General features: G+C 47.1%; 1 protein-coding gene across 1 annotated transcript in view; it reads left to right on the forward strand.

Annotated features, from left to right (window-relative positions):
- The window catches only part of PPIL2 (peptidylprolyl isomerase like 2), a 71,091-nt gene extending 53,964 nt beyond the window's left edge, over window positions 1–17,127 (forward strand). Inside the window, exons 15-20 of the mRNA XM_088532327.1 lie at window positions 2,396–2,513; window positions 4,858–4,914; window positions 15,118–15,190; window positions 15,333–15,395; window positions 15,795–15,934; window positions 16,884–17,127. Coding sequence (XP_088388453.1) covers window positions 2,396–2,513; window positions 4,858–4,914; window positions 15,118–15,190; window positions 15,333–15,395; window positions 15,795–15,934; window positions 16,884–16,977 — 545 coding nt within the window. The 3' untranslated portion in view covers window positions 16,978–17,127. The remainder of the gene's footprint in view (window positions 1–2,395; window positions 2,514–4,857; window positions 4,915–15,117; window positions 15,191–15,332; window positions 15,396–15,794; window positions 15,935–16,883) is intronic.
- Window positions 17,128–21,452: the final 4,325 nt, after the last annotated feature.

The raw sequence follows: 21,452 nt of genomic DNA on the forward strand, positions 1-21,452 counted from the left end.
GAGCGGCCTGGGAGCAGCTCGTGGCAGGCAGCGGGAGCAGCACCCGCTCCTCTGAAACGTTAGCCCTTGTTTTCCACAGAGCTGGAATGGAGCAACGCCGTTGTACGGATGAGATTAATTCTGGCCCTCGGGGTATGATCAGAGACAAAATCGTGAGAACAATTTTTCCAAAACCTGAAAACCGTAGCTCATTGCTGCTGTCTGCAAGCTCTTGAGTCTGGTTGCTACTGCCAGAGGGAGACTCTCTCATTCACAATTTTTTGCTTTGTCTTTGGATTATTTTTCTGACCAGCCAGGGCTTTGGGGCTGATTTCTCCCTCTTACAGCGACTTGACAGAGCTCTGATTCCAGCAGCTGCTCAGAGTATATGAAGGGCGTAATGGGCTCAGGAGTTGGGCCACTTGCCACTCCGCAGCGTCTCGGTTGGTGCGTTCCTGTGTGCAGCATATCTGAAAACGTCTAGACAACCATTTCTGCTCTGGTTTAGGATTCATAGCAAATGCATCTGCCTTGCAAATAATTAGAAGTTCTTTCAAAGAGATCCTTTGAAGTGAAACTACCTGTTCTTCTTAGGGAAAGTGGAATTAAGTTTCTTACTGAGGTGCAACAAGATTCAGCTGTGCTAGAGACTGATCATTCAGGTCCTGGAGGCAATTGGTCCTCATTGCTGCCAGGTTAGGCCAGGTCATCATGGCTCAAAACAGCCTAACTTGGTTATGTGCAGGTCTGCAAGAGCCTTGCTCCTGTGCAGCAAGGCAGGCGCTGTGCAGGAAAGGCCTCTTTGCAAATAGGAACACAACAGCAGCTTCGTTAGCAAAGAAAATGAGTGGCTTCTGCTAAGACTTTTTTAATAGGTTGAACTCTTTGGATTTGGCTGGAAGAGCTGGTCCTTGGATATGTTTTCAATACAGCAGAGCTAAGTGCAGCTGTACCATGTTCCTTTCACCCATTAACTGTTGTGCAGAATCAAGCTGATGTAATTTTTTTGATCTTAAAATATTCAATAGCCAAAGATTGCTGATGTAATTACTCCCTCTCTACTCCTGATTACAGAAAATCCCTATAGGGTTTGTCCCATTTTGCTGCCTCTCATCAGGCTGCAGAGCAGGCAACAGTCAACATATTAATAGGTCTTTTTAACATGATTAATTGGATTTTTAAGTGGGTCCGTTTCTTCTAAAATTTCCTGCTCGTCAAGGTCAACTTGCATTTGCAACTGTCCATCTGCGATTCTTCATTTTGGTGGGATCATCTAAAACCCTTTTCTCATTTGGTAAACACTTGTGATTTTCCACACAGGAGCCTGTTTGATTCCTCTGCGTTATTTGCTGCCTGCCTGTGCAGCCCTATCATCAAATTGCTTCTGCGCGTTACGGTGCAAAGAGCCGCTGAGCAGAGCGGATCCTTTACTGACCACCTGCTCTGCAGGCGAGTCAGCTGCTCCAGACGGCTCCCGAGTCGGTTCTGCAGATGGACCAGTCGTGTTGCCTGTTTGGGTAGTTGTGTTTGTTTTATTTTTAATACTGTCCTAAGGTGAAATATTTTTCATGGTTTGTCAAACAAGATTATGAAGTTGACTGTAAAACTATGACTCATCTCAGCATTCTTTTTTCACATGAAGAATGATCCGGGAGGAAAGTGAAAATGAAAATGTCAGAACTGTCATAAATAATGTGAAAATGACAGCCAGGAGGAGAGGTCTCGCAGACCCTGTTTCTATCCACAGCCAGAGAAAGGAAATCAGTCTTGGAAAGCTGGGTCTGAGGCTGATGCAAAGTTTTATCAAGCTGTGTACATCATCCAGGCCCCTTGTCCAAAATATCTCATTTTTGACCTCTAATTTGGTGGAATGGATATTCTCATTCATAGCTGTTTAGCTAGGAGTTAAGCGTCTGAGCTTATAGTTCATATTCTTAGCTAATTCTATGAAAAAAATTCATCTCCCTTGTATTTTATTTCTTTAAGCAATGCTATATCCAGAGTATAATTAAACTGATAATTTTTTGTTCTTTGTTTTGTCAGGAAACCACCTTTAAAGATTTTATGGTATGGTGTTTGCTTGGTTGATTTGGTTTGTTTTTTTCCTGTGTGTGTGTGTGTGTGTCAAAAAAAAAAAAAGTATGATGGAGCAGCAGTAAAAATTAAATTCCTGGTATTTTTTGTGTATAATGCTGTTGATAAGTCTCCTCTGCCACACTTGATAGCAGTGTGGGGACACCGAATTGTTTCGGCGGTTGCAAACAGTGATTTCGAGGACATGCTCACCTATTAGCTTCGCAGCAGCCATAGCAGTCAGAAGCCCCAGAAACCTTCAGTTTAATAGCAGCGTCTACTGCAAAGTGTAGAAGGAAACAAGTGAAAACAAACTGTTCTTCTGTCATTTTTCTCTTTTAAGGAGGAGAGTCTTACTGGGGAAAACCTTTTAAGGATGAATTTAAGCCCAACTTGTCCCATACAGGACGTGGTGTTCTCAGTATGGCCAACTCAGGACCTAACACAAACAAGTCACAGTTGTAAGTAGTCACTTGCTTTTTGTGTTTTATCGTTTCCCTCTAGACATTGTGTCTTACACTGTTAAGAATAAAATGACATTTTATGAGCTACTCTTTAAAGTTCAGTCAAGTGAAATATTCTGTCAAGTGCTGCATATTGAAATCTGCGTAGCTGCAGCTGCTCTTTCCCACTAAGAGCCACATGAAATGTGTCAAGACCACCTGTATATTTATCACATCATCATTAATCTGCCTTTTCTGGTTTTGTAATTTGTGGGTTTTTTCCTTTTTTCCCAGTGTCTCCTTACTGTTGTTATAATGAATTTACTACACCTATCCATTCTGTGTAAATTTAGCCATATATTGAAATTTTCAAAAAGCTTGATGAAGTAAAACATAAACTCTCTACAGATGTTACTTCTTTCAGTTGTCCATTTTTAAGTAAAAAGAACAGCTCTGGATTGTTCAAAGTGCATAGTCTAAGTAAAAGAGTGCAGGGCATGGGATTGAAAATGACTTGTGTACAAAAGCAGAATTCTCATGTAAGAATTTTTCTCAAAGGAGAAAAAATAACAGAGTAAAGAAGTGGAAAGAACAACAAGTGAAATATTTTAAATATTTCTTTTAAATAGTCTTGTAGTATTAATTTGCTTCATGTGTAATTTTAATGCAGATATGTGTCTGCTTTTTAAAGTGTTCTGTGTCAACTGAACCATTTATTGGTTGCTTTCTAATTACTGAAGGAAAAAAATGTTTGTTTTTATCAGTGGCCCTAGGAGAGGGTCTGGATGGGGAGCACACTGCAGCGTGTCAGGACTGGAGGGCAAGGAAGGGGATTTGGGCTTGGCTTTCCAAGGGCCTGAGATTTATTATAGCTTGGGAATGATGCAGTGCCAGTCTAAGGGTCTTTACCAGGCTTACACACGTGTGTCAGGCAGGGTGCAGAATTTAGTTGCTGTGGGGCTTATTTTAGGCGTGGATTTTGTTGCAGGTGCTCACATGCTAAGTAGTAGGAAAGACATCGTTGTCATCATCACAGACCTGGTCACCTATCTCCCTAGAATTTGTAGATGAATGTAAAATTCCTTTATACATGAAGTCTTTGAGAGACTCTAGCTCCCATAATTATAAAACTTCCTAGGCAATGTTTAAAAACCTTGACAATTGTTGTGACCTGAGGAACAAAGCGAAGAGCTCTCCAGGTGGGTGATAGTCACTGCAGCGCTGAACGAGGTGGCTTCACTGCATAAGGTTAACACAAGTACGTGCAAGTGGCACTAGCTGAAGCTGGAGTGATGCTCGAGGCTTCTCCCCCAGGATCAGCAGGAATTAGGTTAATTCCATTGGCCTTGTTTTGTTTTGATTGCTTTGATGGCTCAATTTTTTTTAATTACAATATTGCCTAATTGATCATTTGATAATCTAATTACTGGATATCTGGGAATAAACTGGTGCATCAAGCACATGCCCTGGACTAAGATTTGTCGTATGGCCTGTGTAGGAGTTCACATTCTCTGCAGCGTCTCAAAGCTTTTCCTAGGGCAAGCTGCATCTAATAGATTGTCTGGCAAATTGCAGCCCCTCCTATTTGCAATCATATAACTTCCCGAGGCAGTTGCTTATATGGAAAAGTGCTTCTGGAATGTTTATATATTTTTAGCTGTCTCTAATGTAGCGTAGCAGATGGAGACGGGGAGGAGAGCCAGCACCAGCCGTCCAGCCAGCCCGGACCATCACCGTCTGCAAACCGCAGTGTGGAAACCTCTGCCTCATCCTCTCGCAGCCTTCCAAAGAAGTGCTAAGCTTTAGAGAGGAGTTTTAGTAGTGAGCGTTGGTTTGGATTTGGTATTTTAGTTACCATGTGTAGGTTTAAAAATAAAACTAGAATCTATTAAAAGTCCAAGTTTCTCAGTTTGTTTTTTTTTCCAATTTCTAACACTTCTGTCATGTTTATTACTGAAGCACAAATTTGCTGGATCCAGACAGAAATGGATTCTGGGTGTGTCAATGTAATGGAAACAATGCAGAAAGTGAAGATCCTCAGAACCAAAGCTGGCCCTGGCAGGGGGTTGTTGCATTGTGTAGCTGTGACTGCTGGGTGCAAAATCCGCAGCGGGTACGAGAGGCAGCCGGGTCTCACAGCCCTGCGGTGAGCAGGAGTGCTGGAGTCTGGGGGATGTTAGTGAGGTGTGAGAATAAGAAGCCCAAACTCCAGAGATCCAGGGTGGAATCCACCCAAGAGGGCTGCCTGGTCTGCAGCCCTCGCGCAGGGGAGAGGGGCCGGTCTCCTCGCAGGGGCTGCTCTCTGTTTCTCGGCTCAGCCTTGGGGAGATAAGATGCTCATTGTTGTGTCTCTTCCTTCCAGTTTCATCACCTTCCGTTCCTGTGCGTATCTGGACAAGAAGCATACGGTGTTTGGAAGGTAAGTGAGGGGTCATCTCAAACCAAAGTCCTTGTTGTGCTGGTTGGCTATTTTGCTTGGTCAGTACATGCCAACCTCTCACTGGTGTCGTCAGACTCTGCTTTTTGTCTCTTTCCATCCTCCCATCTCTGCAAAGGGCCTTATTATTAATTAAGTGTTATCCTTCTGTATGTGACTCTCTGGGGAGTCAGGAACAAAGTAATGAGCATCCTGTAACCAAGCATCTTGATATTTGTGCATGCTAATTGCTGAGATCCGAGCGATTACTTCTCCAACACTGCTTTCATCCTTGTAGGAACTGTCAACCAATGAGTCAGTCATGACTGGGCTGCTCTTCATCGCAGGGTAGAGCATGGAGCTTTTGCATAGTTTAGGTCTTTTGGCCCCTTTGCTTCTTTATCTTTGGCACGTATCATGGTACGTGTTTGTGGGTACGTAGGTGTGTGTGTATGTCCACAGACACACTCAGAAATCTTAGCAATGCCAAGGCATGTCCAATGGGACATCATTCTTTATAGCAACTGTTGCAGTAGTCCCCAAAGCCTTTTCCACTCAAGCCCTCACGTGATAAGGATCAGGGTATATATTACAGACTATATTACAAAATATTTATATTGTAGAGAGAAGAATGTACTTGTTTGCTGTTTGCATCTCCTGCAGTAGATGCAAGTCCTGGTTATAGTATTTACTAAGTGGTCAGTAGATGTTCAAGCAAATGCCTTGCTGTGGGGACGGGAGCTGTGGTTTTCACTAGCCTGCTGTGTTGGGGTTTCCCAAGGTTTTCACAATTATTTTTAAATGATTACTTTTAAATTTCCCTAATTTTATCCATTCAAAAAGCAGCAATTGAGAAGTGCATCCGCCATTTACTTTGATTGGGTGTTATACAATAGGGCTGTGCAAAGAAAGTGATATATTTAATCCTTCTGTTCTGACTGCAAGTTCTTGAGGCGCAAGTTGGCTTCATTTTAAACACCTATAATAGTGCCATTAGCTCTGATACTGACTCTGCAGTAATTGCTCCCTTTGAATTAAGTTTCTTTTTTCTTTCTCAAGTCTGTCCTAGCAAAATTGAAAATTCCATTGTCATTTGGTGAAAGGAGTATATAAAGCACATTCTAATACTTAAAGTTGTGAGTGAGAGTTAGCTTGCTGGTATCTTAGGAGTTGTCTTTGTTGCAATTTCACTCTCAACTCAAGCTACAAATTGAGTCTCCTTGCAAAAATCCCGTTAAATCCAATGTGGTAATGCTGTTAACCTGAGCTTCCACCTCATCAGCTAGTGTTTGGATTAAGATAGCTCAGCTGAAAGAAGGCCGGTTCTTGGGTTCGGGATGCAGCCTGGCTTCACCGGACAGCCCAAGTGTCCCGCAGCTCTCCCACCGTTCACCAGCACGGAGCAGCAGAGCTCCCTGCAGCGCAGGCAACGCGCGCCAGGAGCCTTCGCGCCCTGCAGGACATCCCAAGCACTGAACTTCGTTGCCGTAAGGAATTGGTGCTCTCAGAGAACTGGAAATTGTTCGTAGTTAAAGTTGTTGTCTTGTGAAAAAGTAACATCTTCGTAAACACAAAGTGAATTTTACCCTGAGCTTTCTTGCATGTAAAAAGATTAATTCAAAGAATGTAGCAAATGACAGTGCCAGAATAGGTGCATTCCTGTCTTTCCATGCTTATCTTCAAGCTGAATACATGAATAATCTAATTTACCTACACAGTTAATATAGGCGCCCAATGTATGCAGATCTTATGATTTGTGTTCTGCAATGAAAATCCTGTTGCTCTTTTTACCTTTATTTGTTCCCATAGGCCATAAAAACCAAAGGACTCGAGATTATTTCTTTAGTGAAAGTCCAGCTTCAGTTTGCTATTTTAGATCCTGGGTGTTTCCAGGATTTAGTACCTGTATCTGATCTTAGACTGCACAGTACAATAATATCTGGGAAGCATATCTAGGAATAATATCTAGGGTTAAGAATAGAATGAGCCCATGAAATCAGAATTATTTTTTCCGTGAATGTTATATTGGATTGTGTTGATTGGATGATTACTGGCCTGTTGTGACTTTCAGATCGATTGGATCTTCTCTCAGTTAGTATAAAAGCCAAATCTTCCCTATGAGCTCAGCTCTGCCCTCAGCTATTTCTGTGCAGCTCTGGTTCATGTTAGTGTGTTTGACATGTGTGTCTTGGAGAGCGGAATTTGACCTGTTTGTAATCTTTACAGTGCTTTTCCAAAGGCTTTTCATACTTTGGAGAGAACAGAAAAAGGGCAAAATTCTCACAGTTTCTTTTTTTTTCTTTTTTTTTCTTTTTTGGTCCCATGTGGGATAGGGCATTGAAAAGTTTCCCCTTCTCAAGAATTGCATTTTACTCGTGTCCCCACTGGTTTGAAATTCAGCTTTCGAATGGTGGTTGTCAGTACGTGTTGGACTGTCGGGTATGTTTGAAAACCAGAGCAGCTGAAGGCAGCAGGGCTGGGGAGAGGTGCCCTGTCCCTGGCTTTGGGCAGAGGAATTTTTAGGCCTTGGGAGAAGCCATGAGCTGCAGGACAGGGAGGGCATCGCGTCGTGACCAGGGCAGCGATGCTGACAGACGTTACTGAAGCCAAAGCATAACCTGGGCACGGGGAGGCTGAAGCAGCGAGGGAGGATGGATTTTGCTTTCCCCCGGAGGCGCTGCCTGGCTTCCCTGCGCCAGCGGAGCTGCCTCGATTAACTTAGTAATTACCCTTTCTAGTAATTACCATTTCTCCTGACTTAGAGAATGCTGTAATTACCTTGAAAACTAACTGGAGACTTTTGTTGGTTTCTAGCTGCCTGGTAAGAGGTTTAATTTAGAAACCCAAATAATGTAAAGCAACTGGTGCTTGCTGTGTGCCGCGTGGAGACGTCGGCAAGCGGCTGCTGCAGGGACGGTCCTGCCCTCCTGGGCACGCAGCACTGGGAGCTGGAGCCACGGGACAGCCCAAAGAGCCGCTTCAGGCTAACGTTACTGCCTGCCACTGCCACACTCTATGAAATCTAGATGCAAGCACATCCTGTCTGTGTTCTTACTATGTTTTCCATGACTCTCGTGGCTCATAGTGCCTGTGGGTCAGAGATATGGTACGTTTGGCCCTATAAAGGTGGAAACAAAGATAGTTCCTGCCCCAGAAAAGTCACTGTATAAGTAGAAAAGAACCCATATACTGATGCAGGGAAGTTAACAGTAGTGATCCCTCTCAGCCTCCCTTCCACCTGACAGCTTGTGCTTCCTTGAGAGTCAAGGAAAAAGAAATCTTCATGGAAAATGAAATGACTTTGTGGATGCGTTGGGGAGTTAAAGGGATACATGGAGACTTGCATATTTAAAATCATCCTGAAAGGTCCTGATCAGCAGGAAGGGAGAAATGATCTGGGAAATATGGACGCGCTTTAGGGCAAGGCAGACCTTGGTGGGCCTGCAGGGGAAGGCAGCTTGCAGGTGTGTGGAGGGATGGATGAGGGATACATCAGGAGGGAGCAGTGGTGTGGGCAGGGTTGCAAGGCTGGGAGCAGTCGGGGCAGCAGCTCCGTGCGTTTATTGGAGCAGCACTTGTGTTTGCCGAGGCCTGAGAAAGGGACGTGGTGACGGAGGCAGGAGATGAGGGCCTGGAGGACAGTTTCTCACTTCGTACACAGCTGCCTGTCCCTGTCCCGCACAGGTCTTTAGCTCTCTGGGGACTTGTGCCACTCGTTCCTCGCTCTGAGTTTCCCAGGAATAGTGAAGGCGGCGCTCGGGAAATCCCGGGCTGGGTCCACGTGGAGGCTGTGCCTGTAGCTGCCGTGCAGGCAGCCTCGACGTCCCCTTTGCACCCTCCTCCCCTGCCAGATGCTCTTGTGGGAGACTGTTGTTTCTGGGGGGATAAACCTCATTCTGTATGAAATGTGTCCCAGCCGCCGCTTCAGGTTCTGTGCTGCAGTTCCATGGGACAGAGCAATGAAAGTAACTGTTGTCCTTTAAAGTGATTAGCTGCTTATAACTATTGCCATGTATTATTCAGCTACCCAGATGTAGTTAAATAATGCATGGTGTCTGTTTCCATTTGTAACACTTGCTGTCTCCTTTGAGTTAGTGAAACCTCGCTGCCTTCTAAGCTGGGAAACTCATGTTTTTGTTGCTCTTTTGCTTTAGTACATCTGAAGAACAGAGAAATGATGTGACAGGGAAAGAAGAGCTGATTTTATTGCTGAATCTGTTTAGGGAGCCTGATGCAATGTTGCTGTGCAGAGTCTGCTCCGCCGGCAGCAGGGCAGGAGGGAAGAGCCAGGGGGAAAGTGAGGGGACCCCATGGACCCCAGCGCAGCCGGAGCCGGGCCGGTGGCTGCAGCCTTTTCCAAGGCAGTTGTGGGAGCTGGAAAGAGGAACCCAGTGCCCAAGTGGAGAAATCCCAGTGCGCCGAGTTCATTTGTTGAGTCTAGTATCCAGATCCTGCTTTTCCAAGTTCTGTTTTTCCAGTGGCCACCATTACTTATCTTACCTTCTCCATTAAGCCCTGGTGTGATACTGAGGTGTTTTGACTGCATCAGTGTTGCAGGTCAGAAATGTTTGCTGTGTTTCAGAGTGGCTGTATTCATAGGAAACATGTTGTACCAAGTGAGTGTATGTGTGTGTGTGCATACTGGCACATTGTTGTGTATGTGTGTGCATAAATACATGTACTCTTTTTATAAAAGTAAGCTTGACAGCAGAATGTATTTACAAAACAAAGTTTCCCTCTGGTTTCTGTTTCTAGATTAATGCATTTATTTCAAAAAGTCCAGACATTGTTCTTGTATTGTCTGCTAGCCAGGAAACTCTATCATCCTGGACCACTGCCATCATCAGCATTGCATAAGGCTTAATTCTTATAGTTCTTCTAAACAAAAGCATGAGAAATAGGAAGTCCATGTGTGAATGTCTGGGAGACTTCTAAGGAGTCGCAGTTATTTGGGGATCAGAACTAACTAAAGTAGCAGTGCAGATTTGCCTGGCGTGCTGCAAATGAATAGAGCTCCCCCAGATACTTCACGTAGGGTTCATGCAAAGCTATTGGCAGTCACTGCAAGACAAGGTTACTAGTTTGCATAAAGGAACCATAACAGGAAGTAAGATTTTAAATAACATCTGTAAATTTGAGATGTAAAGTTTTCCAGTGCCACTCAGTCCAGGTTTCAAGCAAACAGAATTGCACGAGTAAGGGTAGGTTTGTGCTTTTGTTTCTATGCTAACACAGAAATCTAAATGCACCTACCTCTCACCCATGCCTAAGTGTAATTCAACATTTATCAAGCTCCGCTAAAAATACAACACGCTGTCTCAGGGAGGCTGAGCTAAATATATAGTTGAGATCATCTTTCTCTGCTCAACATCTACTGGCAGCAAACAGCAAACCCGTTTCGGGAGTTCTTCCAGTGTAAACAGTGTCTCGAAGGTACCCTCCTTTTCCTTGCAGGTTGTCATCTGAACGTGTGCTCACCCCTCGGCAAAGCCAGCTCCGTTTGCAGCCCCGTGCGAGCGGGGCCCCGCGGAACGGGCAGCGGTGCCCGCGTGGGCCCCGCGCGGTGCAGGGAGCTGCGTCTGCTCCTGCCCCTCTCCTGCTGCTCCTCTGCTGCGCTCCACGCTCAGCCCAGCCGGCGCTGGCTGGGAAGGGCTGACCCAGTGTGATTCCCTGGGCCGCATGAAGGGGAGGAAGGGACCGTTGGTCCCAACTTTACATTGGGCTGTAACGAAACCGATGGACAGAGTTCCTGCTGGTGGGACTCAGATTTGTTCATCGAACAGAGATTTTATCCCTTTTTGTACAAGGTAGTCAGGGTATTTAGTAGTAGCTCTCAGAGCCTTTGCAGGCTCTGATGTATTTATCTCATAATATTTTCCGTATATCACTTCTACAGGCTTTTTTTTTAAAAAAGAAAACGTGTGAGATCCTGTCTTTCTAAGCCCAGGATATGTGTTTTGGGACACACAAAGAATCACCAAAGCTTCTTGGTGTAGCATGTTTGTTATCATTCTGTATGGAATAATTTCTTGTGGATGTCAGTGTGCTCCTTTGACACATTATATCTTGACATACTGAATTTTAGTGCTGCACTGTAACATCACGAGATTTGACAAAAACAATATATAATGTTTTCAGAGCCTGCACGTTGTATCATTGTGTCCCAGCTCAGACAAATCAGAAGAAAGTTTGCAAAATCCTTCATGGCTTAAGTCAGGATATTTTGTGTTTTTGCATCTTTAGTGTCCTGATTAAGATATAATTCTGCTTTTGCTGGGTGGTGACCTTTGCAATTAGGTATTGTCCTTCTTGGATTTTAATTTTTACTGATGAAACTTGGCCGCAGTTTCAGGCCCAGCTGGGCCTTATCCTTGACAAGACTTCCAAGTGATACCCTGCCTATGATTTCCATAACTCTCTTGTCTGAGTCAATTTTTATAAACAAATTCATTTTTATAAACAAATTCATTTTTATGATTTGTTGGTATTATGGCAGTTTCTAAAGACATAAGCTGATACTGAGTCTTCACTGTGCAGACACTGTAGTTTGCACAGAAATAGTCTCTGTGCAAAAGGTTAGAGAAGGCAAAAGTATGAGAGAATGAAATTTTCCACTTTAGAGACAACCAATCAAGAAGAAAAGAGAATGATGTGCCCTGCAGGCCCCTTGCTCCTGTGACATGAGAAGGACATTGTGCCATCAAACGCGGCCATAGAGAGTGAGTGAAAAGCACCTTTGCTAGGAACAATTCATGCACATAAGGAAAGCTTCTAGAGGGAACCAAAGCCAGGCTGTGCAGATCTGTTGCTCTAAAAGAGACATCCCATCTCCATGGGAAGAGGTCAGGAACACCAAAGTGATGCTGTGGTCCAAGGCAGGGTGGGTGTTTCAGCAGAGTGATGATGCTGCTGACACGAGACGATGCTCGTGGGCAACCTGTGCTGGGAGCTGCGTCCCTGCAGCGCTTCCTCCCTCTCCGCGGGCCGTGCCCTCAGTTTCCAGGGGTTTATTTAACAGCTTCCTTTGCACTAGATGCAGGTTCAGTTCTGTTAAGTCAAACTGGCACAGCAACAAAAATGGTAGAAGGTATTAGAACAGCACAGGTCCACAGAAAACCTTAATTAGCACTTTCTATTTGTGTTGTTTTACGCTATCAGAGTGGTCAAGCTAAAAGCCACCAAAACACCTTGACCATACAACCTTCTGCCGCCTTCCCCCTCAGCCCTTTCCAGTTGTGTCAAGATAGCTGTATTTAGGTCATTTGCTTACGACCTCTGAATGTCATGTTTATCACAGACTTTTGAAATGTTCAAGTGACAAAGTATTCCCAATAATGTTTAATCAGCACAGTGAATGAAGATTTGATGCACTGAAGTGCATCAGGGCTAATATTGTGGGAGGTCTAGCCATGGGCTAAGGGAATACTCAACTGAGATTTCTAGTGCGTGGCTGATCTGGCTATTTCAAATTATCAGAACCTAATTAAATGAAAACATACAAGAAGATAATGAATGAAGCTGTTGGCTAGAAAATCCTCCAATATTAAATCAGGAGTTTGCTTTAGGGGCAATTAAAATGCAGTGAATGTATCTTACACTGTGTTAATCATCAGTATTGTAAATGAATCTGATATTGGCCTGAAGGAGGATTTTAAAATTGAGTTTGTTATGAACTTTCAAAAGTTCATGCATGGTTTCCAAGCCCTGTGCAGCTCTGGAGAAATTCCCCCAGTGTGCTGCCTCTCGTGGCAAATGAACAAGTCTGTTCTAGCTTGCATAAATGTTTTATAATTGCTCTTAGAAGTCATGACCTGATTACAGAGCATCGCCAGACCCTTCAGGATTAAAAAGGAGGTGTTTGGAGTAGCAGTGCAACAGCAACAACCTGTTAGCAAGGACAGGTATTTAGTAGTTCCCTTTGGATAACCTGGACCATTTTGTTTTCTGTAACTGGGTCTTCCTTTTCAGTCTTGTTTAGTGTCTCCTCTCCCCAGCGGTGCTGCAGTGAGTCACAGCGAGGGACAGTGACACTGTGTTTGGCCTGCGAGGTGCTGCGAGGTGAAGGCCCCACTTGCCTCTCAGGCAGCTGTGGTCAATCTGTCTCGTTTGGTTGATGCAGCTCTGGGAAGGAGCATGTGAAGGATGGAAGGAGCGCGGCGGGAGGGAGAGAAGGAGCTTCCTGGTGGGAAGCTCCTGCTGGATCCGTGCAGGGACTAGCACTAGCAAAGGCTGCTGGCTGGACAGAACTGCCTGTCTGGGAAGCACCTCCAGGAGCAAGATGTTATCACAGAAGCACATAAATGTGTCAAATACCTATGAATATGGTGTATGTTTGCACTAAGGTATTGGTATTTGAAAAAAGTGGAACTATTGCTCATTTCATTGCTATAAAAGCCAACTTAGGTTAAAAAATATATATATTTACACATTTTGTATAGTGATTTTTCTTTAGCAGTATGAGTATCTCTGAGCACAGACCTCATAAAAACATATATGGATTAATACTTAATACTTAAATGTAAAAAAAAAAAAAAAAAAAACACAGTGTTTTCTATAAAACCTTTAGAATTTATGGGATGGCTTTGGTTTGGGAGAGACCCATGAGGGCGGCGGGGCAGAGAGCCCGCAGCGGAGCGCGTCGCTCTGCATGGGGAGGTGTTTGCTGCTGCAGGGACGGGGCTCCAGCCCCAGTCTATGGAGCTGCTGCTGCTTCGGGGTGTCCTGCAGCCGTTCACGTGGGCTGTGTTTCTGCTTTGCTGCCATGTGTTTGGCTGTTGAAGCAGATGCTGTTCAGTTGCCATCTGCCTTTCTAAGGGATCTGGATTGCTCTGCATCAATGGGCTGTCATCCTCTTTATTTACTGCCCTTCTAAGTATAGCTGTTTGCAAACTTAATTGGGGATAATGTTGTGGATAAAAGTGTTAAGTACCTTGGGACCAAGATCGCATCCCAGCAGGACCCCTTTGGAAACACACTGACTCAATGGTTCCTGTTTAAAATTAGATTTTGACACCTGTCAGCCAATTTTGTATCTAATGTGTGCTGTGTTCATTTCATATCGGTCTGGTTTCTCCATCAAAATATCAGCCGCCTTCCAGAAGTCTGTTCCACTGCCACTGTTATCCCTATTAACCACATCTGTTGTCTCAAAGATAGAAGGTGGTTTGACAGAATCTGTTTTCCACAAAACCTTGTTGCTTGCCGTTACTTATTTCCTTTCTTTCTTAATCATGTCCTGTCTGCTATTCCATTATTTTGCTGGGGTGGATGCCAGGATGACAGGCTTATAATTATCTGGGTCACCCCATTTATCCTTTTAAAATATCCTTTCCTGGAACTTTCCCATTGTTTCACACATTTTTGAAAATGAACAAGCAACAGTCCAGAAATTCTCCAGGCTAAACAGCTCGAATAAGGTAGTTGGATATTGAGAAATCAGAGACCAGGGCTCTGACATCCTCCCAAATAAAACCCGCAATGAGAAGGGTCCCAGCAATACCTCATGGCTTTGACATGATGCTCTGTTGCTTTCCCAAAGCCTTCAGGGAGCTCACAGGTGAAGTCCTCATGCTTCTTGCACAGATTAATGGTGTTATTGGCAGTTCTATCATTTCTCTTTAATAATACTGCAGCATTGTTATGATTTCCTTTTTTCCTAATAGCATTCTTCTGTCTGACGCACGCTAAAAATAAGTTAAAAATCAGAAGTTAATGAAAACATTTGCTTTCTTGACCAAGTCTGCTGGTTTAGTTTGCAAAGCTCATGGGGGCAGGAAATGAGCTCCAAATGTATGGCTGTAAAACTAGCAAGTGAATCCACTTAGAAATGGGCTTGTGTCTTCATGCCCAGATTGCTGTGCACAATGGCTCTTTCTCCGTCTTGCTGATTTCTGTGCACCAGAAAAGCTGTTTGGTTTTAGACAAATGTTTTTGCTTTCCTCTTTTGACCCTTTCACATTCTGCTTAATTTTAAATAGAAATCCCACATTTAATAAAAAAAAAAATCCTTACCTTCTACACTGAATTAGAGTATCTTAAGTCTTTGAGATGTGGTGGGTGATTTTCCTTCCCCCAAAGAGAATGGTTGAGAAGCCTGGATAATCCGAAAGAGTAACAGACACAAAATAGATCTATCAGGCTGAAAGGGTGCAGGAATATTTTGAATCTGCTGTCGCAGCTGGGAATCATGTCCTTCATCTTTTCTAGAGTGGTTGGTGGCTTTGAGACTCTGACTGCCCTGGAGAATGTGGAAAGTGACCCCAAAACAGACCGTCCCAAGGTAATTTGGAAATGAAAGGGATGTGCAGGAAGGAACTGGCCCTGGTTCGCTTCACCCTGTTGCCACCTCTGAAACGGAGCTTGGGGAAGAGAGAGTAACTTGAACAGCAGCTCCTGATCTCTCATTTTCTCTCTGTTTCTAGACAGAAATACGAATTGAATCAACAACTGTTTTTGTGGATCCATATGAAGAAGCAGATGCCCAGGTGAGGATAGAATTATTTTATTTTTTGATAGCCCAAAGCCCTTTACATGATTTTGTAACTTGGTAACTTTAGCTTTTATTCTGACTTTCAGACTGTGTGCTTTTTCCATGCATTTTCTTGCTGTGTCCTGTGCCCTTCTTCCCACCTCCCACTACCCATGGACAGCCCTCTCACACACGTGCCATTCAGCAAGGCCTCGTGTGCCAGAGTCGTCACTGCCCTCTCAGTGGAGAGGTCTGGCAGGGCTCATGTCCCCTCCTGCTCCTCGCAGCTTCCCTTCCCAATGCCACGTGAGCCGTCTTGCATTTTAGAGTGTTTTAAAGCTTCACAATGCCCTGGGTATTGCCTCTTCCCTCTGGACTAGCTCTTGCAACACCTTGTGCTGTTTGCTTCCTACAGGTTGCCGCAGAAAGAGAAAAGGCCCAGCAAGAAGAAGAAGCAGCCAAAACAAAAGCTGAGGTAGCCCCACCAAAGAAAGAGATCCAGACTCCTAAAACTTACCGGCAGGGGATTGGAAAATACATTAACATGGCTGCAGCGTAAGTTCCTGGTCTTACTAAGCAGATCCCAACAGATCTTTGCTTAGTGCCTCCATTCCCTGTGCAGCTGCATGCTAGCTCTGCCCACTGCTCTTGCTCAGGGCTATTCACTGGGACTTGCCACAGGCCAAACGTTTGTTTCGTGCCAGCAGGCTGTGCAAAGGTGCTTGCAAGCAGTCCTAACAGTCAGAATTCCTTCTAGATCTTTTGTTTTTCAAGATTAAAACTTAAGCAGGATTTTATTTCCTTATCTTTCCCATGTGACCCATGTGTTGGCCCATAGCGGCATGGATGTGCTGACTTCTCAACTGCAGTTGTATTTCCACAATACAGAAGTCCCTGAGGGGGATTGGTACTGTCACTTCCCCCATCAGCTTCAATTCTGGCCTCCCTTCCCCTTCTGCAGCTATTTCTGAAGGCCACTGTTCCAGAAATGTCTCTTCTAGCAGCTTCTGCCCTGCCCGGAGGAGCTGCCTTACACTCCGGTGGGTCTGGCGGTGCGGGTCACTGTGCAGCCCCGGAGAGCGGCCCGGCACAGCCGGAGCGGCCGGACGGGACAGGCTGCCCAGGAGCACGGGCTCATCCAGGGGCATCCTCTCCCGGAGCCCCTGTCACTTGCTGGGGCTGGCAGCACTGCTCGCGTCCCTAAGGACAGGACACGGTTCTGCCTCAGCAGCGGCTTAGCACAGGCTGTGGATAAATTAAAATATATATGTTCTTGATTTTTAGCCTTCTGTAAAAGTATTTGCAAAAACGCTGCTCTCAGTGTTGCAGAAAGGGGTGTATTTATGTGTGCCCAAATCTGTGCACCCGCTTACGCAGCTTGTACGTGCCTGCGTGATGCACAGACATCTGTGTGTGTGGACACAGAAATGTGTGAGCCCCTGTATCAGCTTGATGCCTGTGTCCGCCAAATAGTCCCTAAGTGTTGTTTTCCTTGGGGCCCTAGGAAGCGCAGTGCGGAAGACGATGGCCCCTCCACCAGCACAGCTGGGAAGAAAGAGAAAAAGAGCTCGGGCTTTGGGGACTTCAGCTCCTGGTAGCAGAGCGAGGAGCCTAGCACCGATGCAGCGCGGTGGGGAAGACGAGCCGGCCCCCGCGCGGCCCTGGAGAGCCCCAAAGCCAGCCCGTCCTGGGGAGGGAAGGCACCGCCTGCCCTTCCACCCACAAAGAAAACTGTTGCTTTGTTAAGGCTGCTTAATGCAGCTTTGTTCTCCAGAGAGCTGCGTTCCCCAGCGCATCTTCCTTGAAGGCTTTTGTTGTGGCGTGGGAGCAGCATCGCTGCTCCGGGGCCTCGCCGCGTCCGCGAGCGCCTGCGCTGCTGAATGAGCTCCCTGCTCAGGTAATCGTTTCCACGTGAGCCCCGTCTGCCAGCCCAACGAAGGAATTAACGTGCCGGGGAAGCGCCTGCCCTGCCGCGCCGATGGGAGGAGAGGCCTCCGGCTTGTTCTGCCCTGCCTGGGGCTTCCCTTCCCTCCGAGCTCTCTTTTGCTGCTGCTTAACAAGGACTAAATCTCTCTTCCACAGTCTGTGCCTCTGGGATGGACCCAGACCAGCTCCAGGGGCCTCCTTGCTCCCTGCAGGCTGAGCTGGCTTCTCCCTTTCCTTCTGGCAGGCTGGGAAGCAGCCGAGCTGCCCGGGCACCCACTGTTAGTGCCCTCACCGGCCTCACTGGAGCTGTAACGCCTCGGTTCCAACTTGCCCTCTGGCTCCAGAAACTACAGCCCAAAGGAACTGACCAGGAACCAAAACAGTTTCACGGGGTTTGTTTTAACCACCTCCAAAACCAGCTGCTTGCTGGGGAGCACATACTGCGGTTTGCCCCGGCGTCGGCCCCCATCATTAGAGAAAACATGGGATGAAGCCAAGAGTCCAGGCTTGAGTTACCTGGAATGCCCACAAACCTAATAGGGTGCTCACTAAAGACTTGCGGGTAGAGACATACCAGCCTGTGGAGTTGTAATCCCAAAACATCATGTGTGTTACCATCATTTAGGCATCCTAGGCTAGATCCAGAACATGTTCAGTTCTTCTCGGGCTTTTCCAGAAATGTCCTCCCCACCTCCACATGCCTGATGAGATAGTTTCGTAATCAGATTTATAGCTGATGCGTTGATAGCAGTGCTTTCGTGTTTTAAGAGAAGTTCCATTTTTATGAAATTGTTGTAAAAACTTTGGTAACATGTTTTGCATTAAATGCCTTTATTTTCCTTTGAATGCTTGCCTTTGACTGCGTTCAACTGTCATTTCCAAGATCATGGCATTACAAAATTGATTGTCTTACCAGGAAATGATTCATTCCTACTTTCTGAAATGCTCATAAAAAAACTCTGGGATTTTTACGGATATGATTGCATCTTTGTTAAATCGTAGGAAGTTCAAACTAGTCTGAAAGAATAACGTTTTTTATTGTTGTTGTTTTGAAACATCTTGCAATGTATAAGTTTGAACACATGTTCGATTCCTGGAACAGGGGATATGATGGTACTTTCCTCAAGCTGAGTTTCTTGTGTCTTCCTGAAACTTCTTACCTCTCTCAGACGGGCCCTTTCCTGATAAATTGTTATTGGTCCTTTCTGTCTAACTCTTGCGTCAGCGTTTTTTTGAGTTGTAAAGCTCACAATATTGCTAAAGATGGCAATACTGCCACTATAGGCATAGTATAATGACTTCCATAAGAGTAGAATAAAATGCTTTTATACTAGATTAAACTGCAGATTATTCTGAAGGAAATCAGCTTGTGGTTCAAGGAAGGCGATGGGGGGTGCGCAAGGACTCCCAGCAGCCGGTGTCCTCCTCGCAGGCTGAGCTCAGCGGCCGCTTCCTGCGGCAGCAGGAGGCTGCAGAGATAAGTGCCCGCGTTCCCCGCTCCCGAGCGCTTTGGCAGCGAGCGCTGAGGTCCGAAAAGGGCCACTGCCTTCCAGGGGCAGAAGACCTGCCCTTCCGAGCACAGTTTTACAGCCACCCGTTTTATTGCAGCTTTCCACCGGAGCAAACAGCTGACAGAAAAAAATAACAATTTCCCGGTTTGGAGGAAGGCCTGAGCGTAACCCGCTGCGGTTGGCTCTGCTGGCCTGGTCTCTGTGCGGGAGCAGGCTCGGGAAGGAGAGGTGAAGCTGTCGGCTGTTGCTCGCCGCGGGACCTGAGGCACCTTCTCCTGCCAGGGTGCCGGTCCCTTCCCAACCCTCGTCACAGCTCGCGGGGCAGGAGCAGGAGCAGCCGGCTCTGCGCTGGGGCCACCAGGACGTTGCAGCCGCGCGGTTCGGCCACGGCCGCGAGCCGAGTCGGCAGCCTGGCCGGGCTGGGAGCCGGGAGCACTCGCCCCGTCAGGGCTCGGGCGGCCAGGCCGGGCTGCAGCGTTTCCAGCTCGAGTCCCACCTCTCGGCTGTGCTTCCTCCCACACCTGTGTTTTTTCTTTTTGTGTGTGGTGATTTTTTTAATTGCTTTTCTTCTGGTTGGCAGAACCATAGACACAAGCTACTTTCTGAAATGCAAGGCAAAACATTTATCTCTGTTGAGAATGAGTGGGGTACAGGGAGCTTAGCACCCTGCCCATGGACCTGCAGAACTGCCCCTAGCTGCATCAAGAGGTGGGAAGGAAGAGGTTTTTCTGAAACCTTCTGTGTCCCTTTAATCCCCCTTGGCCCTTCAGCAAGGAGGGAGGCAGGATGTTATGGGAAGACCCAAACCAGCCCTGGCAGTGGCCTGAGGGAGAGGCAAAAGCTGCAGCTTTGCTGTAGAAAATCGCTCCTGGGAATGGCCATGCCATGGTAGGAAAAAATGCTTTTTGCTTTCCTTGTCTTCAGCACTTTTACAACAAAATCTTCTTGGAGGAGCAAAAAGTGGGATTTTAACCAGAGACAGTCAAAAGAGGTGTTGAGTTTTGGCTGGAATAACATGATCCCTCTGCTGCCTTGTGTTGCTCCATACGCCAGTGGTTTTGCTGGAACGCAGAGGCTGGGGTCAGCCCAGCAGCGCTGCCCCGGGTACCGCGGGCAGGAGCAGCCACGTGCAGCGGGGCCCACGGCCTGCGCCGGCCCCGTTGAGCCCTTCGCCTCTGCTCTTCCTGGCCCCGTGCAGCCCAGCACCGGAGCGTCCGCCTGGGAGACAGCACTTGCTTTACAGGGTCAAGTTCTGTTCCATATTTACCAAGGGGAGCAAAAATGATGCCAAATAGTGTTCTTTGGTTTCATTTTGCCCATTCCCCACTGAATTGTGCATGAAAAGGATCCATTCTGCTCCCTGTGTCCTTCTCGACTGCACCCTGGGAGCAGAAGCCGGGCTGAGCGCTGACTTTCCTGGCCAGGGGCCGGGGCGCCGCTGTGGTGCCAGGGTCCTTGGGATCCCACCACCTTCATGGGGGCAGCTGTCGTGGCACTGGCTCACCCTGGCCACGCTCAGCTGCGCTTGGGCTGACTTCACCTGCTGGAAAGAGCCGGGGGAGCGGAGCTGCCTCCCTGCTGCTGTGCAGCTACACTGGTGCTCCCACCCTGCTGGAGAACGTCCCAGCCTCAGGCAGAGCTGCACCCTCAATCCCGCCGTCCTAGAGAGCCCGGGACGGAGCAAGGCAGGAACCTGCACCCAGCAGCATCCCTTGCTGCCCGTCCCAGCAGCCAGGAGGGTGCTGGGCCGCTCTGCACAGGGCTGTGGGACATCCCCAGCCGCGTGGGGCCGTGCAATGAGAGCCCCAACTCCCTGTGCGGCGCTTTGTGGAGCCGCGTGCTGCCGTGCTGGGGCGCAGAGTCACGGGCTGGACGGGAGCGAGGCTGCGGCACCGCTGCTAAAAAATAAAACAGCATTTTTTAACACAAACAGCCCAAAGCTGGGATGACTCAGCCAGGCTCAGGCTGCCGGCAAGTCCGACCATGGCTCCACAGGAAGGAAAGTCCCAGCTGAAGCCCCCCGGAGCGGGCAGGCAGTAGTCCCTGCTCTCCCGCACCCACTGTACCTGCTCCCAACCCTCCTGTTCCTGCTGGCAACCTGGGGACCTGGGTGCAGCTCTGTGGCCACCGGCACAACCCTTCGCCCCAGCAGCCCCAGCCCTCCAGCTCAGGCGCCTCTGCAGAGGCCCCTGCAGTGCCATGCCTGTGGTGTCCCTCATCCCAGCCCTTCGGAGCTTCCATGGGTGCTTTAGGGCCCCAAGCCAGGGGCTACTCCAACACATTTGGCCAGGCCAAAGGAAGTTCCTTGCCTTGGCATTGCCAAATCTTCCTTTTTACATAGAAAAAGGCTCCTCTGCAATCACAACAGGCTGTGTCACACAACCCCCAGTTTAGCAGCATTTATAAAACAGTTGAGGTGGGGCTTAAACCCTGTTTACATTCACCTCCTCATCCTCTCCCTGCTTCCCCCCTGAGAACAGCTCCCAGCTCTCGCTCCTCTGATACTCGACACTTTCTCTAATCTCCGTTTACGCGGCCGCCATGTATTATGGAGTGACTTGTTACAGCCGCTCGCTCCCTGCGCCAGCGCTGTCCCGCAGCTCGAGTCGCGCTGCTCCCTCCCAGCCTGTCAAAGC

Source organism: Tinamus guttatus, unplaced genomic scaffold (assembly GCF_059628265.1).
Source record: "Tinamus guttatus ecotype Peru unplaced genomic scaffold, ASM5962826v1 Tinamus_guttatus_pri_ptg000459l, whole genome shotgun sequence".
NCBI classification, from domain to species: Eukaryota; Metazoa; Chordata; class Aves; order Tinamiformes; family Tinamidae; genus Tinamus; species Tinamus guttatus.